Genomic DNA, 23,454 nt, shown 5'->3' with positions numbered 1-23,454 from the left:
TGCTAGACTAAAGTAAGACCTTAATGGTAGTCATGGCCCTGTGTGGTTACTCCCACTCTCATGGGATTTATTTTACCTGTATACGCGAAAAACACAATTTCCGAGAGAAGAAACCAATTGTTAGAAAAGATCAAGACCGACATGGAGACCACTGATATTAATCCAGATTCTGTTTCATGCTTCAAGATGCACCACACCTTTTTATGAAGCCACAAAAAAAAAATTTGGCCTGCACCTAAAATAGAGTACTGCGTTGACCTTTTAACTGCTTCATTAGTCAGGAGTAATGGAGAATTGCTTTAATGTCTCTGTGTGGACCGATATAGCGCCTTATAGGCTCCTCCTGCACCAGCGGGGCCACACACGGAGGCCTCGTAGGCCTCAGGCTGTTTTCCCGGCCTCTGTCGCCTCACGGGGAGACCTCCAATTGCCCCGTTTAGATCCCTTCAAAATACACATCCCCCTGTTTTATAGACACGGAAACAATTTATGGCCATTATAGAGCATTATAGATAACATCTACAAAACTTCCCGTTGTTGACTAAACGTCTGCCAGAGTGGACACACACACACACACACACACACACAACGGAGAGAAAAAGAAAACAAAGATGCAAAGGATCTTGTTTGTTGGTTTGGGGATAGCTGTTTTAAGTACAGTTAGAGAGATTAGGCTATAAAAGAGGCAAAATAAAACATGGAGGCGGCCTACTGGCCCAGTGGACCACCCAGAATCCTGCTGGACGTGGGGGGAGAGGAGCCGTTTGACAACCAGGCTGCTACTGTGAGACTGCCTGGACTAGCTTAGTCGAGTCAAAGTTAAAGGGCACTCTACTAATTCCACATGTCAGAGTCTGTTTACAAGGTTTACAGGGGACTACTGCATATGTGAAAATCTGATAACTTACCTCAAGTGATGTCACTTGAGTCAGAAATAACGATTCTGGAGGTGAGGAGTTCTAAAGAAGTGAGCTGACCCGGCCTTTGTACAGCAGCTTGCGCCTCGTCTCTGCTTGAGGCTAGTGGCTCGAGGCTACATCAGCAGCGTAACAATCTCCAACAGAACGAGCTCCTGGCATGTTGCTTTGTGGGTAATGTAAGCGCCAGGTTTTTCACAAGAAAGAAAGAACGTGTGGAATGTAAAAAGAACGATGTCTGTCGTTTTTTTTAACGGCATCTGTCTGAGTTGGACTGGGGTCTGGAAACTGACCAAAGATGGCTTCCATTCATTGCTCAACAAGTGCAAACATACCCCACAGCCCAGAGTTGTTGTATGCTGCTGAAAATACAAATATGAAAGGGAACAAAGTACCCTGCTCGGCCTGCCAAGCCCAACAGCTATAGCATGTAGCCGCGGGTCATTTTGATGCACTGCAGCCCACCGGCTCTGCATTTAAGCATTTCCTGTTTGCTGGACTTCACATTTTTACTCTTCTGAGGGAAAACATCCTTCTACTTCTACTAAACGTATCTAACAGCTGTAAGCATGCTTGTAACTTTACACAATCAAGATTTAATTGAAAAAACAACAACATCGGGTGTTAAGACAAGAGAATGGAGCATTGTCACAAACAAAACAGATATTGCCTCTACGATACTCGGTTATAATTTATTTGAATGATTACCTACTTTTTTAAGGCTATATTTAACTTATTTCAAGTATGCAACAATTCAAATGCAGTAGTCTGTCATGTAAGTTTAAGTTTTAAGTGAAATAGGACTTTAAATACTTTCTTATTGTCTGCACAAAAGAAATATAGGAACGAGGCCATCTTCAGGTTTTCAATTGGCCTCGACTTGGAAATCCTAAAGCGTGTGCAGTGCTGCTGATAAAATAACAGAAATCTGAAAACAAAGAGGTCAAAGAGGTCAGAGGGCTGGCCCTGAGTCCTGAGACCTGCAGCCGTTCCTGGAAAGCAGCTGGGACGATGTGGAGAGAGGGGGGCCGGAGGGGCAGCCGTCACCAAGCAGAGCTCAGAGTGTCAGCTGGCTGAGCGGAGCATGGTGGCAGAGCAGAGCGGCAGGACAAGGTGTTGCTGCTGGGCTGTGACCAGGAGAGTCAGATGAGACAAACGGTTTGGATCCAACATCCCACTCCTCAAAGTGTAGACATGTTTGACAACTCTAACTACCCCTTCAACTGTTTTAATTACGATGGAGACGGATATCCTTCCTCCAGCACAGACGAAGAGAAGAAAATGTGTCGACCCGCGTACAGGTATGGACCGTTTTCTTTTTATTTAATGTAACTTTGAAACCGCTGTTTTACATCACGTTGTCTACCAGTATGTCGTATACATGTAGTAGGTTTTAAATTTAAAGAAATTGTTATTATTTTTTCCTTTCAAAAGTGTTGGGTCAGGGTTTGGTATTATCTGAGCATATCATACCTTTGACAGTCTGCAAAACAAAAAGATTCCTTAGTGCAGCCTAGTTCAGATTATCTGTAAACAAAGTGCCGGCCTATATTCTGAATAATACAGAAGCTCTAAAAACATATAACTAATCACAAATACGCCTTGCTTCAAGAGGCATAGTTAGATATATAGACTTTCATTATTTCCCTTCAGTGATAAATAATGAAAGATTTTTTTTCTTTTAATATTCTGTTGATTTTTTTTTTCATTTATTTAGTTTCATGATTTTTCATAGACTTTTTCCAGAGTGTAACGTAATATAAATGTAAATGTGTTTTTTATACAGCAGTCTAGTTTCATGTGGCGAATGCATCTGTTTAATAAACAAATCAGTTTGAATTCAATCAAAGTGCAAATGTGAAACCTTCCATTCTGTTTGGTTTCTTTAATAACAGCTCAAAAACATTTTATTAGTTTATGAGAATTTATAAGAATTGCTCTTAAATGTAGTGTTGAACTAATGACATTTTTCTTTTTTATATACTCTATATTTGTGATTGTGTTGACCGCACTGTTAGTGTCGCACAAAACCCAAATACGTCCATTCAGATTTCTGTTATTGGATTTGAGATACTCAGCTGTACATTTGAGACATTTCTTTTTTTAAACAAAAGGAATATATATGTTCTCACAGCCCCCATACAACATATAAATCACTAAAATATATATTTATTTGCTATAATAACAGTGCAAATTGGTAATTTCTAGATTTTGTCTCCATCCGATTGTTCAGACCAGTTTTTGGCAAAGGGAAGGGTTACCACTTCGCTACTTTTCCATATATTGAGCTTTAATAAGATCAGACAAAAAGAGAGAATATACTCAAGGAAACAGTTTGTAGAATTTGCCCATTATCACAATTTTTAGACACAAATATCAACAAAACACAAAGTTGAAGAGTCTTTATCGCGTGTCTATCTCTTCTCAACTTAACACGGTGTGTTGCTTGATTAGAGTGTGTGTCTGTGTGTCAGCTACATAGCTCTGATAGCCATGGCCATCCAGCAGAGCCCCGAGCAGCGGGTCACTCTGTCGGGCATCTACGAGTTCATCATGAAGAGGTTTCCTTACTACCGCTCCAACCAGAGAGCCTGGCAGAACTCCATCAGGCACAACCTGTCTCTCAACAGCTGCTTCATCAAGGTGCACGCAAACACGCTGCGTTGTGTGCAAATGATGTCTGTTACGCAAGATATTCAAAATGTTTCTGTGCCTGTTAAAGGGAATTTTAGTCATTTTATTATTGTTTTAAATGATGTAATATGTCCCTTTTTATATTTGTACCTTTTTATTTAGAAGAAGAAATTGTTCTAGTTTTCCCCAGCAGTAATAGTGTATTTCCTTCTCTTAGTCATATTGTTTGTGTGATATTTTTAATCTTTGTTAAGTATTCTTCATATTTCCCGCAGGTTCCTCGTACAGAGGGCAATGAGAAGGGAAAGGGGAACTACTGGACTTTTGCCAGTGGCTGTGAATCAATGCTCGACCTGTTTGAAAACGGCAACTTTCGGCGTCGCCGGCGCAGAAGGAACATGAAAATCGGCTTCCGTGATCCAAGAGAAACCCCTTTCCACCCTTTGGAAAGCCACAGCAATCAGCACGTACCCGCAGCTCGCCGCCCCGAACCCGACTCCACCGTCTGCCCTTTGAACCCTGAGAGGCCGAGGCCAGGCCCCCAGCCAAACCACCTCAACCCAAACCCCACCCAGCATGGGAAGCCAGAGTCAGAGATCAAATTTAGCATTGACTACATCCTATCCACTCCGGATCCACCCCTGCCCGGGTTCAGATCCTCCCACGGCTCTGTTCACATAGGGCCCACGGGGCCTCCCATACATGTCCTGGAGCCCCAACATCTGAACCTGCACTTCTGGACTCTGTAAGAGGAGAGGAAAGCAGAGACTGAACTTTATTCTTCCTTTATCGTCTGTGTCCAAAACTGGGAAGTACTGTAAGGACATCGAAAGTCAGAGAAGGAACTCCACAGAAGGGATTTTACTGACTTGAAAATGTAAATGAGGAGCAAAGTATAGAGGTACAGTATTGTGGGATGGATTCTAGATGGAAGAAAGTCACTTAAAGAAAGCATCATGCTGACTAAGAATTCATCAAAAAGATCAAATGTGAACAATACAGAACAGCATTCATATTGTCATTGTACTGTGTGTACGGTGTCTAGTGCTGACATAGACTAGCTTTACAGTATTCTCTATATGTATGTACACAGGAGGCATGAGCACAAATGTGACGTGTCAAAAAATGCTTTCAAAAACAAACTCCACTGGATTATCTTCTTATAAAAATAATTGAGATTATTTTCCTCATAAAAGAAAAGTTTATTCAGAATATTATGGTTGGACATGTCATTCTGCCTGTTGAACCTAAATATGATTTATGTCACAATAAATGAGTTCAGTACTACAAGACATGTTTAAGACATGGGGTGTACAAAATACTCTTTTCGTCTGATAAAAATAAAATAAATATTAATTATCTTGTTAATAGTTTTATTAAATTCTAAAATGACATCTATTCCTTCTCCCAAATTGAAAAATCCAGACCCTACATATATATATATATATATATATATATATATATATATATATATATATATATATATATATATATATATATATATATATATATATATATATATATATATATATATATATATATATATATATATATATATATATATATATATATATATATATATATATATATATATATATATATATATATATGCAGATATACCAGTCCTACTTCACTGAAAAGTACATTTTCCAGTGTATGTAAATGTGTGAGTTACATATTGAACCATGATTGGCTTCCAAACCACCCATGAGGTCACAAACCATGCTGGTAGAGTCACATCCTCCTCTTTCCTCCTCCAGCAGATGAACACAATGTTGAAGGAAGACGAGACCTTTTGACATGTCACAGTAGGAAGAGCAGAGATGTTGATAACGATATTAACGATGGCTCGATTCCAAAGCGACAACATTTAGGATATTCAAAACAGTCAGGAAACTAAAAACCGCTTGATCATTGATTGGACAGTTGTACTGAACACAATGCAACACACAAAGGAACATCTAACAGTGGATGGTGGTGATACCATACTAGGAACCCCTCAGGGAACAGAAAAAAAGACAATTGAATTTTAACTTTACGTTAAGTTTAATTCACAGTGTGATTCTTAAGTTGCAGTTTCACCCCCTTGGCACGTACATATATTGAACCATTTCCTGTTTTTTTTCCCCTCTGATTTCTCTATTACAAAAAAACGTATATTATAATAATTGGCAAATAGTTAATACTTAACACATTAGCATGGAAATGCAACACAGTCAATGTTTTATTTTAAAGATACCACCACCACTCACACAGAATAGCCTCAACAGCACAATCAAAAACAGTATTTACACTGTCTAGTTTGAGTATATTCCATTTAGGCACTTTTCCATTGCAAACAAACAAACACGCTTAGAATCCGTATGTAGTAGTATGTCGTATGGATTTGGGCTCAGCTGACACTGTAATGACATACTCGTCCTATTTCTGACTGAGCGGTTGTTTCCCACCTTTTACAAACATTTTGCTAATTTTTTTCATTGACCTTTTGAAATCCTGATTGACTGACACTTAAATTCTAATCCAGTCACTCCTTATTATTACAACACATTGTGCTCACACACACACACGCACTTAAAAGAGGCCTAACGAAACAGAGGTCTGGCTAACATTGCCTTGCCTGTACAAGGGAGATCAATCATAGCGTGTTCCTGTGCCGTTGAAAGGACATTTTTCAATTTAACCTTTATATTATGTCTTGACTACATCAGAGGAGGCTTTCAACGCACTTAACATGAGTGGCATTTAATATAGCATAACACTTGCAAGGTGAGGCCGAGATGTGACCCTATTTAAATACAGAGGCCCCTGCCTAAGCCTTAACGGCAACACCTCCCCCAACACACACACACAAACCTCCTGACGCAATTATAATTAAACACACCTTACGCCTCCTTTGCAAATGCCCCTCATCGATCTGTGGGTTTTTAACATTCATGTGTGAACTGCCCCCCAGCAAACGTCTGCGGCTGCACAAATGTTTATGGATCAGCAAGTTTCCATTAACAAAGTTGTTGATGTTGAATAGCGGGGGCTGCTGCTGCCGTGATGCCGCGGATATATTTGGGTAAATTAACTTAGCATAAAGTGCTCCGAGGCTACGGGAGTCTTTTCAGGCAGCTAAAGAGAAAGCAAGGCAGCAGTCAGGCCCGAAAAGTCAATGCACATATTATGTTGTCGGGGAATATATGAAACTGTAGCTACTGGCACATTGTCCCGATGAATGGCCTCTATTAAATAACTATTCTAAATTCATCCGTTTGGTTTCATTCCTAGTTAATGCTTCTAACACTTTGTTCATGATTATGTGCAGTACTATTTCTCGTTTAGGCGTGTGGGAATTTATTTCGTTTGAGACTTCATTATGCTGCTGCAGGTAAAATGAGCAGCTCAGGGCGAGAAACAGCAGAGATGGCGCGTAAAAGAAATTGGGAAACCATTGATCTGCAACGTTTGATACAAAGTAAATCATAAACACAATTAGGTCATTTAATCTTGAGTGTTTGTTTAGCGATCAGATTGCACCGAGGCTGTGGTGGGGATTATGGAGATGAAGATAAATATTAGTGTGGTGTTTTCTTTGCGTTTTCTCCCTCTGTGGTTGAAGGCGTGTGAATGATCTGCACTGGAAAGACAGTATGAGCTACCAGCTAATGAAGAACAGCGGAATAGCTTGAGGCCTTTGATACACACACATCTGCAGGTGCACTTTAAGGCAGGAACGTGCTATTATTTGAAAATGGCTTCAAGTGTGTGAGCGTGTGTGTGTGGTAATGAGAAAATCAACACGGCATGTCAATCAATGGCAGTTGGTGGACGTGTTTACATTTTGTCCGTTAGAGGGATGTCCCTGCTAGGAATACCAGAAGTGCTTTTCCAGAAAGAAAATGGAAAATATTAAATTTAATAAAAGAAAGGGTTTGACATTCAAATGAAAATATAACTCAGAAATCTGCCAGAAATCTGTTTAAATTTGTCAGTTCTCATTTAATCAACGCTCCACATGTGGTAGAGTTTCAGGAAAGGTCCTTGTGCTAGAGGGTCATGATTAGATCCTTTGACCTCCTGTTGGATTTCTATGGAAGCCCATAGGGGACTTTATTAAAATGATAGATAGAGTAAACTTGAAAAAAATGCAATTCCACAATAGCACACACCTTTTCCTCGTATGTATGTGTTATATTTCAAAAATGTAATTGCAATAATCCGATTTTCATTAGTATGAGTGCTCTATGACCATCTATAAAACGAAAATGGAAAAGCTGTTTGACATTTAATTTTTCAAAGTAGTTTCCCTGCTGGGCAATGTCAAAATATTAATTCAAACTTGAAAATTGAAATGCACTGTTATACAATGCAACCTACATGCATTTTTTAAAAAAATGAAATTTTCAAACTATTTGAAAATTAAATAGTGGTTGATGCTTCATTTTCTGCGTTGCTTTACAGTGGACAATATTCAAAATCAATAAGCAAAACAGTGTCACATGTCACCGCGTTCTTTTGTTGTGAAAATGAAAATGCAATCTGATGGCAGTAACTTCTGTGGTAAACACACAAGCATTTCCATCCCTCGCCAACCTAACTCTCCCTCAACAACACAAGCCACTCGCCCGAGGAGTCCCATGTCAGCAGGCACGTGTTCATTGGAGAAAGGTTGGGGCATTGGCCCTGCCGCCTCCCTTATTCCTGAATAGCTAATGCTACTAGTCACTAACATGCTTATTATATTTTCATGATGGTAATGGGTTAGAGATGATCCAAGGGACCCATTGACCTCCACACCCAGGGGGCGGAAAAAGAAGAGTCACTTGCTTCCAGTCTCTGGGATGTTCAGTGTCGTCGGTTCACTTTCAGCAAACCGGTCAGTATTATAAGCAATATTCCAGCTAGCTCCCTGCATAGGGTTTTTGCACTACTCACTGATACATATTTAGTTGGTTAATCAGTTGAGTATAGCATTCATTGTGCATATGAAGTAAAGGAGTGAGATGAAACTAAGGAGATGTCTCAATAAACAGCTGTCATTAAAATATGCGTGCACTTGTTGGCAATGGAAGAGTTAGCAAGCTTTAAACATTGAATACAAACTGTTAAATGTCTGTTTTTTTCATGTTTGGTTGTTAGAATCAATATTCCAACAACAGACTCAGCTTCTACAGAATTCCGGCAGGATCATGACCGTTTCAGAGCGACAGGTTAGAGTCGCTGCATCTCCTCACGGAACACCACCACGCTTTAATTTCATTGTATAGTACGTCAAAAAAATTCATGAAAAAAAAACCACGCACACTATAGTGTGTCAAAAAAGTCACAAAAAAGTATAGTATGTGGAAAACGTCATAATAAAGTATGTCGAAAAAAGTTATAGTATGGAATGTCCAAAGATTCATAGTATAGTATGTTAAATAATTTCAGAAAAAAGTCACAGTATAGTATGTTGAAAATTTTTGTGAAAAAGGCATAAAAAATGTATAGTATAGTATGTCCAAAAAATGTTGAAAAAAAGTCATAGTATGTCAGAAAAAGTTACGAAAAAATAATAGTATAGTTTGTAGCAAAACATCCTAAAAAAGTGATATTTTTATTCTGCAAAGTAAATAAAATGAGCAAATAAATGTAGTGGAATACAAAGTACAACATTTGCTTCTGAATCGTAGTGGGGTAGCAGTATAAAGAAACAGAAAACTGATTATACTCAAGTAAAGTACAAGTACCTCAAAGCTTTACTTACATACAGTATTTAGTGAATGTACTTACTTACTTAGTTGCTCTCTACTACTGATAATCTTTACTAGATATACAGGAGGCAGAGCCAAGTAATAACATCATGTGATAAAGATAAACACTGAATTCCCTTACAGCAGATATAATGTACTGTATACTGAGTACAGGCACTTGTTGTCAAATGTGAAATAATAAAATCAAAGTGATGAGTTTTGGGAGAAATTTAAACAGTGATTGTCTATATTTCTTTGAAATATAAACATGATTAGGGAGCCCTGGTGGCCTCTGGCTTTAGGCACCAACTGAAACGCATCATCTGGTCGGGGACCTTTGTTGGACGTCATTCCCCATCTCTCCACTTCAAACTATCTAATCAAAGCCATAAAATGCCCCCCCAACATTTTATTGACACAATATTCATACCAGCACTCTACACAGTAAATAAATCAATATATGTACTATTCTAAAAGTAGTTAGAATACATTACACACTTACAGAATATATATATACTTTTTTTTTTGTATTTCCCTAAAAATAACAGTAGCATTTACAATTTTGATTACTTCTCATGTCAAGTAACAGATGTCAGTTGTACAATAATGGATTATGCTTTGATCCTGCTTGTTGGTGCTCACGGTTGAGTTGTTATACGATCAAGTTCTGTGTTGCAAAGCAGATCCATTGCACTGTGTCAGCATAACATGCAATGCAACTACAATGCACCACAGCTCTGGCCAGCATTCCCACACTCACTCCGAACATTTGCTTGATGGTGGATCCAGAGGTTGCTGTGGTGATTCCTGCAAGTAGTTTTAAGCTGCTTTATGGGTGATAAAGCTGTCTAGTGTCAGTTTTATCGATGGTTCAAGTGGAAGGACGATCCTTTTCCTCTCGATTTGAACACTCACAAGTGTGTGATCAGGCTCTGTAGTCCAACCACCAGGGTGTGCTATCTAGCTGCTTGTGGAGAGGGGGATCACTAACAGCAGGTCGGGGGGCGCGCCCCCCCTGATGCTCTATATTTCAGATTCTTGAGAGTCCAACCGCTCCACACACTCGGGCCTCTGCAACAGATGCAAATGTTAGTTATTGTGATGCTCGCCAAGAGATGAGCAATGTGTTCAAATTCAGCAGTGTTGAGGTTAGATTTCTGTCCGTCTCACTATCAGTAGTAGTCGTGGTAACAAGTTTACACCAACAAGCAGCACATGTTGCCTCAGACAAATTGCCACCAGATTTAAATGCATCCTAAAAAAACAGAATACATTTGTAAAAAGAAACATTACATTTAGAATTTTCTTTCAGCGATTAACTTGAAAACATAAAAGCATCCATTTACCTCTCGAAGAGAAATCCACAAGCTCTTTTGTGCAATATGAATTTAAATAGGTTATAAAGTCTAATTTAAAACCAGCACATGTTGAGTCAAACCGGGACCCTGTGCACTAGTGTATTCCAGTCTACTGTCCGACAGACACACGCCTCTTTTTCTTTTCCTTTGACCGGGAAAACGCACCAGTGGCCAAGGCTGAATGTGTGGGGCCATATTGTGGGATGAGGCGATTCCAGAGGACCAATGGGGAAGCCCCTGGTGAGGGGCCCGTGGGCCTCTAGGCAGGGTTTACTGCAGGTCAGCTTCAGCTATTAGCATCTGAAGAAGGAGCCAGGAGAAAGGATGGTATGCCAAGGAGAGGACTGGAGTGGTGGCAGCAGCACATTGTTGTGCAGCAAATAGCCGTTTACATTCTGCAGGAAATACAAGACCGCAAAAATAAAAGACAAACTGCAAGGATGCGGACACACTGCTAATGTTTTATTAGAGTTCATGCATAAGTCAAACAACACAAAGAGAAATGGGAGATGAGGCAACTCAGGACAGAAGCAGTCTCACAAAGCACAGCCTCGCTTATCGGCATCTCTGTTCACATCATCCAGTGACGTACAAAGAAACACGTTGTTCCTCTGCAGAACAGAGATGACTGGCAAAGTCTGGGGTACGCTGAGATTCAGTTACAAACCACTGACGGAGCTCACACTGATATAAAGCAGCTTGATCCTGGGCGGTATCAAACAGGATAGTAACAACATGTATTCTTTAAAACACACATTTGTAAGCTTCTTTTTTTTTTTTTTTCTCTTCAATCAACGGAGATAAAAAGGTTTCTGCGTTACAGAACAGCTGACACACACACACACACACACACACACACTCTGAACACCAAAACAAGGAAACGGAAGGAGAGGTTTCCCTTTCAAAATGTGCAATGTTGATGCTTTGTCTAAAGTGTCCAACTTAATCCATTTCGTCATGTGCGAACACGTCAGAGTGAAACTATTTAAATATGTCTCCTTCATGAGATAAATGGGAGAACTGGTTCTCCTGCAGCTGTGAGTCAGTGATGGGCCGCTCTTCATTTTATGTCCATATTTTTACTGTACGGACATGTTCAACCAAGAATATCCACATAACCAATACAACCATAAAACACTAAATACATTAGCCAGCAGCAATGTATAAAAAGGAAAATCTGAACTTCATTAACAAAAACACCGTTATGACAACTCCTCATTCCGTCCCTTCTACATTTCCCATTTTTCTTTTGCACAATAAAACGATTTAAAATACTGATCTGAAGACGGAAAAAAAAATAGTTCTGAATAAATTATTTCTACACTTCAGCTCAAATATTTCCAAACAGTTCTCATTTAATTACATCTGGGGTTAAGTGTCAGCTGATTTACAGTACAGGTCGAAAGGTAACGCGGCTGTCAAAGTGCACGCTTGTTTTAAGCTCGTGGTGATTGTGTAACATGTTGCACGTGTTGGCGTCGAAACAGGGAAAATGTCTCGTTTTGTAGCACGGTGTCTGCAGCCGGCTCATTCCCTGAAAACAAATGTCATGTTGAAAGGTCAGGCCTCTTAAGATGTCAGCATAAAGAAACGAGGGAGAAAACACAGAAATAGAACAGCTTTTTGTGGTGTGATATCGCCTCCTCGTTACATCCCTGGATATTAAGCTGTGAATTCTAAATCAAAAGACGGGATTATGTACCGACAACCCAAATTATCCAAGAAACTTCCTCCCACATCCAGAAGAAAAGCACAATTTTGGTCTGAAATCATACAGAACACAATCTACTCAAAAGGGGGGGGCGTTAAAACCTAAGAGTCAGTGAGTATAAAACCCACCGATGACAGCGTGTGTGTCTCTGCAGCTTCTGGGATTCTGTTCACAACAACAAGAACGCTCCCTGTGAACTCAACCCGTGGAAATTCATGACACCGAGCATCTGTGCTCAGTCAAAAGAAGATTACATGATTACATAAAAAGGGATAATTACACAGCAGATGCAATTAACTACCTGCAAAAAGTTCAGACGGCAGGTTTAGGTGAATAAAATCTCAGCAAAAATAATCTCAACAACAACAGCGGTGGTTACGTTTGTCAAAGTAAAATATACAACATGTGATTTAGAGGGTAAAAGGATGCATTTGTTGGCGTTGTGCGCAATTATGCCAATCACAAAAACTATCTTCCCTTCTTCTTCTTCTTCCGTTTAAATGAGTTTTTTGTAGATGATCAGATGTATAGATTCCCTTCTCTTTGTGAAAGCTGACCCCAGTGAGGTACATCCCTATTGTCAAAGCAGCTGGAGGATAAAGCCTTTTCAAAAAACAATCTACATTAAATCAACATCTCTTTCTCTGTAGCTTAAATATACACACACAACTAATAAACTGGACTTTTGTCATTTACACATTTACAATTCAACTGGGACTGACGTGCAGTGCAGTACTGTGATGTGATGTAGTGCGATGGGCACTTCCGCCGCAATAACAACCGTAGTGTTTCTGTCGGGGGTCTCTGCTCGTAGTAAAAACTTACATGATGAAGAATGGTGGTGTTAATGCATGCTTTCAGGGCTCTGGGTAAGAAATTGATTCCCTACTAATAATGACAGCCAAACTCTCTTTTACAAAACTCTCTTTTTTTTTTTTGAGGATTAGCTGCAACATGAAGCTCTGCAGTCCACAACAGGTGGAGGGAGATTCCTCACACATGAAGAAGAAGGAGGAAGCAGGCTGCTGCCTCGTAGTCTCTGACACCGGTCATCATGTGGGTGAGATCCATCACAACAGGCCATTCGCTTGGTTTTCCCTTTCTTGTGAGAAATGAACGGAGCGCATGAATGATTCCCTTTTTATAAAGGAGAGCATTTACAAATCTGTAGTGTAATGAAGAAGTGTTGAATCCTAACGGCGGCGGGTGTATTTTAGTGTCGGGTCAGTCTGTCCTCGGGTGATGCTGCTCGGCTGGTTTGGGTCTTAGGCTGGGGGGGGGGGGGGGGGGATCAGAGGTCAGAAAGGTAGACGGTCCAGGTCTACATGGCGAACAAAGCGTCCTCCGGCCTGTCTGGCTTCTTGCGGTTGGGAGTTCCCTGCGCTGCACCCGGCTCGCCACTGGGGGGCGACGGTAAGCTGGGGACAATCTCTGCAGCTTTGGCTCTCTCCTCGAGGAACTTGTCGAACTCTGGAAGTGTTGGATCACCGGAAGGAGAAAGAAGAAAACAAAAAGGAGGAAGAGAATGTTGACTTGAGAGACGAAGTGGATGAAATGTAACAAAGCAGGAAATCAACAGATGGGAAATTAGAGGAAAAAAAGATTTATGACCGACCTTCACTCGTCACACCTTCTTCACCTTCATCCCCCTTCTGGTGAAAAAAACCCAAAAAGACAACAATGTCACACCTGAGAGTTGACTCTGCTAAACATAATCTATTGCAAACCACCGCAAACCAAGTTCAGTTCTGATCCAGTGCATGTGCCCAAAATCACCACACACACCACACTCTCACTCCTACTCACCAGTTTTATTACATAACAAGAAGCCACTCACCTGACGTTACCACTCACCCACAATTGTGCAAATAATCTTTTAATTAATAATAATACACCAGTTGTTTCCCAACCAAAACAACCAGATATCACCACTCGATACCGCAACACCATCTCATACATTTGTGTTCAAATGAGCATGAACTCTTGTAATGCTTCACTGCTCATTCTCGGCCACAAACACGTCTTTCTTAACATTAAAAAAGGCGAAGGTATGGTTATGTTAACAAAAACAATTTGATCTCGGGTAAAGATCTCACGCAGGGAGAATAAACTTCATCCCCGATTGTTCGAGTTGGAGCCAGATGGATATAGTCATTCATAACCCAGAATGTTCATGGCAATGACCATGATCTCTCATGAGCATGATCTCTCACACAGCAACACGCGTCTGCATTCAAACCTTCATGCTCATTTTACACTATTTTGTGGTGTTAGTTTGTCCCCATAACACAGCGTTAGTAACTTAAAGTCAACGAGGATATCAGTGTGGGATTGGTCAGAAAGTGAGGAAATGTAATGTTAAAGGAATGTGATACCTTCTGGCTTTGAAGGTACGATAAGGAGATAAAACAGCGTGGAAAAGGAAAGAGAAGGGGAGAGAGAGAGAGAACTGCAGGCAGAAATAAAAATCATGACGGGCTCACCACATCAGTACACAGCCACTCCTCTATGTCATCCATGACAGAGGACTGGCCTCCGACGCCCTACGGAGCAGCGTCAAGATGGCAACAGGTGGCCGGAGGGCGGCAATGCCACAAAAGAAAAGAAAAAGAATCCCGCCCCAAACACAACAGAAAATATGACTTAAATGAACTTCAGCGTCGACTCAAATGCAACTTAAGAATGTATTTTGTGAGGGAAAAAAATAAAGATGGAGATCAAAATCACACAGTGACGACCGTGACAATGGGTCACGTTGACATGCAGGAGAAACCAACAAACACTGAGCACTTTGCAAACGCTGATTAAGATGGGACTGCAGTGTGAAGATGCAGAATATGAACGGTGAGGGCAACAGCATCTCTTACAGCACAGCAGATCGCCTTGGCCAGTAACCACCAGGTTCACCATTTCACCCACAGAGCACACAAAACAAACCGATTAGCTACAGCCATTCCCTTTGCTGCTTGACGGTTCAGTTAGTGTGAAAGCAGGGTTAAGATGCACACACTACAACTGACAAGATACAAATCTTTGTCTTGTGTTAGTGATGCATGAAAAACAACAGAATGAGTAGCAGCTGGGATGCTTGAAAAACTAAAATGCACCGGAAGCATGTTGAGACTGAGCAAAAACAACAACAAAACAGCTGGAAATGTAGCCCGATTACTTAACACATTGCTGTTAGAACTACAAGCTCGGTTAGAATCACAAACAGACAAAAAAAAGAAAAGTTTAAAGTTGTTTTCTCCTTTTGTTAACTAACTGAGAGATTAGTCGCATCCAGCAGCACCAGTGAGGAGAAATGTCTGGTACAGTTGCACGGCACACATACAAACACACAGATGTTTTTTGAGTGGTTATAAAAACACCGACTGAGAATTAAAGCCCACTCTGGACATAAAGGCCTCTGTCACTGAGACTCACCGCTCCTGCAGTCGGCTGCTGGACGTCCAGAGTGGGAGGAAGGCTTTCAGAGGCGTTGCCGTCTTCTGCTGTCGCGCTAAGACAAGAGATAGAAAAATGGGCTTTAAGAATCCCGTTTTGCCTCATTTTTCCGAATTGAACATATGAATATAGCTTCCTTACGTGTTGCGTGTTTCAGGCAGAGCTCCAGTCCTGGTCTGAGCAAACACATCAAAGTCATCCTGGCCAAGAGGAGGCTTACAGCTCGACAGAGAGCTCAAAGTACTGCTCACACTGTCAGCGCCCACGTCTGGAGGGGAAAAAACAACACACTCGATTGTCTACCGCATAAAAACAGAACTCCACTGCTTCAACAAAGTAAATGGAATAGTCACTATTTCACTGTTTAATAGAGTCTATCCTCTAAAGGAAAATATCCTCCAGCAAACACTGCTGGTGCTAAATTAGAGGTAGAATGCAGAATCAGCTGGCGGCTAAATTAGGTTTACAATCAAATGTTTTGGTGCAGTAATTAAAGGAATAGCTTAAATCACTTTTATTTACTTTCTTGCCAAGATTTGGACAGGAAGATCAATACCACTCCGATATCTGTGCATTAGCTATGGCACTAGAGCCAAGAGTTAGCTTAGCATTACAACTGCCTATCTTCTATCTAACCATCAGTAAGAAGGTTAAATACAGGTATTTCCCAAAGTGTTGTCTCTCTCGTTTTCAGATGTAGTCTCTATACAAACTACACATTCAGCCTGAGGAGACTCGGTTTGTCTTCATCAATACATAGCTAGCTAGCTAGCTAGCATGCATGCAGGCTAATCTAGTAAAGCCCCTCATGTTGGTTTGTTTCAGCCAAGTCTGACATATGTTCAGAAACTCTTAACAGTAAGTACAACCTACAATATGCGATTACATTTGAGTATAGAAAGCTGCAGAAGAAGAACATCATTGTCGTTATCTCGGAGTGAGCGCTTGGCTTGATGACTGAGGTTCGGGCTCACGTACCAAGGCCGGCCAGGCGGGAGGCCAAGGTGGCCGGGGAGGAGGGCCTTGCTGCGTGGGCTGTGATGGTGGGAGGCAAGCTGGACGGGGCGGCTGAGTTCTGCGTGTTGCTGACCACTGCCGGGGAGCCTGGGCCGAGGTCTATGAGGTTGTCCTCCGTAGCCTCGCTCAAGACCTGGTGAAGAAGAACTGATGAGAAACACTACAGCTCTTTGTTTCGTGTAAAAAGCTAAATTGAAGGAGTTATGGGTTTCTGGCTCATGAGCAACAAAACAAATCCTTTTTGTGGAAGTCGAAGGAAAAGGCAGAGTTACATAGCGTATGTGTCTAGAATAAAACAAAGAAAAAAACATTGTGGTTCAAGTAAAAAGGAAATGAGGGCATGGTTCATGATGAGAAGAAGTACAATCTTGGAAAACATGTGGGTTAGCTTCAGGAGAGCATGAAAATGTCTGTAACTGAGGATAAGCATGAAATTAAGTAACCTTTTGAAAAACCTGTTTCTTAAGGGGGTTACAGGAATGTTGCTCTTCATTAGAGACACGTTTACCTGTTTATGTGGAGTTATTATGTGTTGTCAATAACAATAAAAGTGATGTTATCCATTAGGACAAAACAATCCCCTTAAGAAGGTAGGAATACAGCAGGGAGGGAGTGTTCCATATTTGGGCTCTGGAGGAGTTAATATATTAAGACCATTTTACAAATCCAAAACCCTGACTGTTTGAGATAATGCAAACACAACATGACAGTGATTCTAGGGATTCACATTCACTTAGTGCCACGTTAAAGCTCGTGTCACAGTCTACCTCCAGGTTTTATCATTTAATTGGCTGTTGGGGGGGGGGGGGGGCTGCAAAGTCAAAACATGCCATATGGGGGTGACGGATACTGGTGGAGGTGGAGGCCGGGCCCGTATTATATCTAGCCATGTTTCAAGAGTCGCTGTGGGGTGAGGCTGGTCATTTAGGGACAATATTTTCATACTTGCCTGTCTCAGCTAGCCACAGAAACAGAAGAACAGAAAGGAAGAGACAGTGAATACCATTAACATGCCTGTGCAGGGACACACTGTAATGACATGATATCTGTGGAAGATATAGCATGCCTGATTAACTGGAAACCCAATGAAGGGGTAAGCATGTTCCAACAAAGTATCCTTGCCCCCATGCTTCTCATCAGATTCCTGGCAATGTTTTTGGTCCATGTTGGTTTTTTGTTGTATAACTAAGAAAATATGAATCGGTGCATACAGAGATGAGATGGAAACGAGAGGGGAAAAAAAAAGGCATGAAGACAGAGAGACTCCTACTGAAGGCATATAATATAGAGTACATGAAGTTGAGGGAATATTGCAAGGCAGGAATGTAATTCAGTACAGCTGTGACAAAGCATGACAAATAGAAGCTGATCAGCACAAAAGTGAGGCTTCTGTGTTAGATAAAAGTAAAAAAAAAAACAGGCATATAAAAGTGATGTTAAAAAATGACTTCTATCTGACGCTGCAACTAGCCGTCAGGTCTCTTGGCTGATGAATCCTAAAGCACCTTTTGGCATAAACCACTGCTCCACAGCTCTGACTGGACTCTTGGTTGTATTTCATTCTGGCATGGACAACACTAGTGGATCTCTACATGCAATCATCCCAACCCCCGTACCAACACGCAATGACTGTGCTTTGCATCGACTCCTGTGTTGTCACAGGCAATGTTTCCCCCTGCTGGACTGGGTTTAAATGCAACAGGCCTGCACTGACTGTAGACAGAATATTTTAAAACTGTGATATTTGCTTTGCATTTTATAATGAAAGGAAACGCATGCATGTCTTTATTGGATTTCCATTTAATTAGGCATGTAAATCTGGTAAATCACTGATAGATAACAGCACTTGACATGCAAGTCCACATTACTGACACTGAAAGGTGCCGACATCAGAGGGTGAGAGAACATGAGCAAAAAGATGACACAGAAGAACTAGCTCAGAGGTTTCAAAGGTATCGGATCCGAACATTAGTTACTAACTGCTGACTCACCCCATTGTTGACACTGTGAGCTGAGGACCTCCCAGACCTAAACCTCTCATACCTAAAGGCCACCATCAAGGAAGGACAACATGGAAGAAAACAACAATAACAAAATCTCTCAGAGTTTACCTCACCAGACCTGTGCAAACATACAATGATGTTGGAGAAAAGATATGTTTCGAAATGCATACTTTTTTGTATGAACCTTCATTTTTTTTCTGTGTGTTCTGACCTTTCGTAGCGTAGGAAAATGTTGTTGAGGTCATCGTTGACATGGAGCAGCTCCTCAGTCACTGTCTCATTGGCAACACAGGAGATGAGCTCCACTATCCTCTGCTGCATGGCTCTACAAGTCCTGTTCAGCTCCTAAACACACACACACACACACAGAGGATATATTCATACACACACACACGGGGATTAAATAGTGGTCTCAGGTTACTGTTCTTAATGCTTTGTACATGTATCTTCAACTAAAAATACTAGTTGTATTCTATATTTGAAGGTAGACGCTTGCACTGACAGGCGCGCGCACACGCGCACGCACGCGCACACGCGCACACACACACACACACACACACACACACACACACACACACACACACACACACACACACACACACACACACACACACACACACACACACACGGTTCCTTGCCTGTAGCAACTCGTAGTCTGAAGCATCCTCCTGTCCTGGGACCATCTCGGTCAACATCTCCGACATCACTTTAGTGTTTCCACGAACAACGTCCAGCTCACTGCGCAGCCGGCAAATCTGTGTGTCGAGTTAAATTCATCTACAGTTAGTATATTATGAAGAAGTATCAAATTTGAAGCCAATAGTATCGCTTAGGACAGTTGATCCAGACTGAGGGTACTTGTACTCCAGGAGTACATGGGAAGCTCAACTAATAAATTCAACTCAACGTGCCAATCATGGTGCCAATCATCCTGAGTCCATTGTAACAAAACTGATGCACCATGTGTTGTAATTAAAAGTTCATTAAAACTACACAGCAAAGGAGCAGAGAATTTGAAATAGATAGCTAGAAGTTACACATAAACAGTTAAAATACTTAACGTTAGCTCAAAATAATGAACAGTTGAAATAGCTAGCTACAAGTAATGATTAAACAACTGTTAAAACATCCAGTTTCTGCCACTCCAAATGGTCGTAGTGTGAATACAAGCTTAACAAAGGCAAACTCAACACTGACAAAAAGAAGAAGATAGATAGATATATACTTTATTCATCCCCAGGGGGGGAAAGAAGAAACCAGAAAATGTAGTCTGTCAGGTTGCTACAGGGCGAGTACAAATGTGAACCAACCGTTTAGTTTCAGTGTGTTTATGAGAGTAGCTCTGTACCTGTTCAGGTGTAGGATTGACGGATCCAGAGGCGAGAATGTTGGGGACCTGAGGGGCGGTGTAGGCTGGTGGGACAGCCTGTGGTGTGGGCTGAGGAGGGGTGCTGAACTGATGTAGGGTGGAGTCGCCCTCTGGAGCAGAAGTCAACTAGAAGCAACAGAGAAAAGATATACTGTATTATTATACTGTATATGTACACACTTAAGCTGCTCAGTATTAGGGCTGCCAACAAATATTCTAAATTCGCAAATATATTAGTAATAAAAATGGTTAAAAAAAAACTAACTAACTAACTTTAGGTCGAGCTGAATGAGGAATAATCCAACAACAGCTGTAATAATGGCAAAGAACAGCATCTATAGATATAGATGAGGCTGCGTCATATAGATAACTCCTCATTCCAACGTCACAATTCAGCCGTTATTCGTCCATTGTGGTGCTTTCTAAGCGAGCGACAGGAATAAAATAGATAACAGATATTCTAATAGTTACCTACGTGTTATTTTTTTAGAACGAATCGTCATGTTTGGCAGCCCTACTTAGTACGACGCCTCCTACCCGCTGAGGTGTGTGTATAGGTGACAGGGTCTCCAGCTCCGACATGGGGAACTCGATGCCTTTCCTCTTTAGCTCCTCATAGACCTGGACCACACCCGTGAGGTCCGGACTGCTCCTGAACGCATCAGCCCATGCCTGGAGAAGGCAAGGGGGAGAAAAGAGTGAAAAGAGTTAAACGGAATGAGAGGGAGACTGAATAGACAAAAAATGGGTAAAGGGAGGGCTGACACAGCAAACAAAGCAAGGGATGTGAGGATGGTAAAGAGGCCTGCTCTCTGATCATTTCGGTTTGTCTGCCTTGAATACATTCAGTCAGCAAACCACGAAGCTCCATGGCTTCTTTTCTCTCACCAGTGGGAAGGTTAACAACTTCGAATTGCTTTAGCGTTGTTAGGACTATTAACTGTGCACACAATGCCCACTTTCACAAAGGTACACTAACCACTGAGAGTTGAAACAGGTGGTTAGGGCGCTGCTCAACACAACCGCAGTCTGCAGCTCAGCCGGGTATTACCCATCTCGCCAACAACACTCTCGCTGTTGTGTAAAGAGAGTGCTGTTCGATACATTTTCCCACACTGTTTTCCCAGCAGGCCCGCCTAATGACTAGACAAACAAGCAACAATGGATCTCTTCCCCATCCAGGATCCATGCTGTAAAGTGTAGTCACATGGTTTCAGTGGCGGAAATAAGAGCCGCCCACATGGGTCTAGCAGTGCTACCCGAGCTGTGACAGGTAACGAGAGCTGCTCCTGGCTGAAGCCCTGGAGACACTGTGCTTTACCCGAGGCTCTGCCCGGGGATGACAGGACACCTTTTGGACCGTAACACACCCACACATACTTTACTAAACACCGACACCGGAAACCCCACTTCACCTAACTGACCCAAATCCGATGCTAACGTGCAAGCAATTTCCCCAATTATCTTACCTGAATCAGGGCAAGTACTTTGTCTTGAACAATTGTGGGCGGGTTGTTTTTAGGGGAGATGATTTTAACGAGCACGCCATCAACAAAGTCCCTGCTAGTGACCATAACATGGAAACGATGGCCGCAGTTCTTCACACCCGTCTCCAGGACCTGATGGATGCAGAGAAGAAATCACTATCACTATAAATCCTGTTATAGGCATCCTAAGTTTAGAAACCCACACATAGATGGACATGTTTTAAATGATCTGTGAAATGCAGATTATACATATTAAGCGACACAAAAGAACACAAGAACACTTAATTTCAGGACGAGACTACATGAATAACTCTTTTTGATACTGTGGCTTGTAAATACAGTGTAGCTGTCCTCCTCTTGCCCACTTTTAACTCACCGTTAAAGTCAACATCACTTCCCTATAGTTCCTGTTGCCATTCAGCCTCTTCTTCACTGCTCTAATCGCATCCTTTGGCCTGCACACACACATTAAGCACACAAGGATAGCATAGTTCAGTATGCCCACAGCTTTTAAAATCGGATTGATAAAGTAATTCCAAGCAGAACAAACACAATTATCAAGTTGACTTAATGACGGCGGTCTTTAAGGGGCATTTTGAATGGCAGAATGATGGACACACCTGCATAAAAGTAAATACCGGGCACAGGTACACGCCAATGATTCTTTGACCTTTCACATCTCTGCATGAACAAAGTGGATGTTTAACTCTAAGGCAGTAATTATTAACTTTTCAAATCAGCCTCACAGCAGTTTGTGTATGACACCCCTTACATTCCCCAGAGGGGAGAAAAAGGTTGAGTCAGACCTATTTTTACCGCTGATACACAGCACACTGCGCAGGGTTAGACCCCGCAAAGGCAGTTTACAACCCGCTAAACAAACAAGACCTGGACGCCACACACCGGCTTAAACATACAGTACAAGGTTAATGGAGGAATGAGATAAGCAACGAGGCCTTGCATAAATCCACCTTACAGTGCCAGAGCTGGGCGTCTTCACTTAGTATGACATAGATAAAGAAAAAGGGGAAAAGATTGACTCTGATAAAATATCCTGCTCCAGCAATGCATTATCTAAAGCAAGTGCATATAAGAGGGTTAATCAATAACAGATGAGGATATTCATTGTTTTTTCCCCCCCCTCGGTACTCACCCATCCTCTGTTTCATTGATTAGGTCACATATTTCCATGTTAAGAGTCCAGTCCTCATTTTGCAGAGAGCCATCGGTGGCTCTCTCTGGAAACACACAAGTATTCAGTTAAGAAAATAAGCTAAAAGAGACGTCTGAGTAAAGGACAGCAGACCAATCATAAGACGATGTCTGGCGGCTAGCTGACTCTTAACGTTAGCTTCCATCAGTCAGTGCATCAGTCACCCTTTAACATATCTCATATATATTTAGCACTGATTGACAACGGCAGAAAACAGACATTTAGTTTGTTAAATGTGCTGCTATCAAAGTGACAAGAGATGTTACCGCAACTACCACTTAGCTAGGCGGCTAACGGTCCAGCTGCAGAGAACTCATTCAGACACGTTAGCATGCTAAAGGTAGCACGTAAACGACATTGATGCATTTCACAGGACATACACAGCTAACTTCACAAGGTGTCGCTTCTTAAACATCTGGTTACATACCAATGCAATGCCCCACTGGGGTACTGTAAGGATTTCCCAAAAGGAACTCCATCTTGCTCGACAACAAACAAGTCAGCCCATGGGTTGATGACGGTTAGACATGAGGAAACGTCCTAAAGGTCCCGCCCACACAGCAACGTGATTGGCCCGG

The 23,454-nt window shown here is 41.5% G+C and overlaps 2 protein-coding genes across 2 annotated transcripts; one reads left to right on the top strand and one right to left on the bottom strand.

The window, feature by feature from the left end:
* The first annotated feature begins 1,952 nt into the window (after positions 1-1,952).
* On the top strand, positions 1,953-4,300 carry foxl3 (forkhead box L3). Its single transcript, XM_076094220.1, has 4 exons — positions 1,953-2,218; positions 3,392-3,560; positions 3,827-4,054; positions 4,097-4,300. The coding sequence occupies exons 1-4, from the start codon at positions 2,064-2,066 to the stop codon at positions 4,298-4,300; spliced, it is 756 nt and encodes a 251-aa protein (XP_075950335.1). The 5' UTR covers positions 1,953-2,063.
* A 6,770-nt stretch (positions 4,301-11,070) lies between these two features.
* Positions 11,071-23,395, bottom strand: tom1l2b (target of myb1 like 2 membrane trafficking protein b). Its single transcript, XM_076093360.1, has 15 exons — positions 23,304-23,395; positions 22,817-22,901; positions 22,040-22,118; positions 21,646-21,795; positions 20,714-20,848; positions 20,156-20,302; positions 19,446-19,562; positions 19,019-19,152; positions 18,796-18,847; positions 16,766-16,937; positions 15,929-16,055; positions 15,767-15,842; positions 14,824-14,883; positions 13,956-13,992; positions 11,071-13,810 (listed from the first exon to the last, which is right to left on the bottom strand). The coding sequence occupies exons 1-15, from the start codon at positions 23,353-23,355 to the stop codon at positions 13,662-13,664; spliced, it is 1,572 nt and encodes a 523-aa protein (XP_075949475.1). The 5' UTR covers positions 23,356-23,395; the 3' UTR covers positions 11,071-13,661.
* Between the last annotated feature and the right edge of the window lie 59 nt (positions 23,396-23,454).

This window comes from Anarhichas minor, unplaced genomic scaffold (genome assembly GCF_050575085.1).
Source record: "Anarhichas minor isolate MPS153535 unplaced genomic scaffold, ASM5057508v1 ptg000017l, whole genome shotgun sequence".
In the NCBI taxonomy this organism is placed as follows: domain Eukaryota; kingdom Metazoa; phylum Chordata; class Actinopteri; order Perciformes; family Anarhichadidae; genus Anarhichas; species Anarhichas minor.
Note: the sequence above shows the minus strand (reverse complement) of the source record. Positions and strands in the feature narration are given on the sequence as shown.

What these genes read in the sequence shown, in the direction of transcription:
- foxl3 (XM_076094220.1), top strand. Translation starts at nt 2,064, where the DNA reads ATGAGACAAACGGTTTGGATCCAACATCCCACTCCTCAAAGTGTAGAC. An exon ending in TCAACAGCTGCTTCATCAAG is followed by an intron (nt 3,561 to 3,826) that starts GTGCACGCAAAC and finishes TATTTCCCGCAG; the next exon opens with GTTCCTCGTACAGAGGGCAA. An exon ending in GCCCCGAACCCGACTCCACC is followed by an intron (nt 4,055 to 4,096) that starts GTCTGCCCTTTG and finishes CCAGGCCCCCAG; the next exon opens with CCAAACCACCTCAACCCAAA.
- tom1l2b (XM_076093360.1), bottom strand. Translation starts at nt 23,355, where the DNA reads ATGGAGTTCCTTTTGGGAAATCCTTACAGTACCCCAGTGGGGCATTGC. An exon ending in CTCACAGTGTCAACAATGGG is followed by an intron (nt 16,938 to 18,795) that starts GTGAGTCAGCAG and finishes CTTCTTCACCAG; the next exon opens with GTCTTGAGCGAGGCTACGGA. An exon ending in AGCAGCCGACTGCAGGAGCG is followed by an intron (nt 14,884 to 15,766) that starts GTGAGTCTCAGT and finishes GCTGCTCCGTAG; the next exon opens with GGCGTCGGAGGCCAGTCCTC.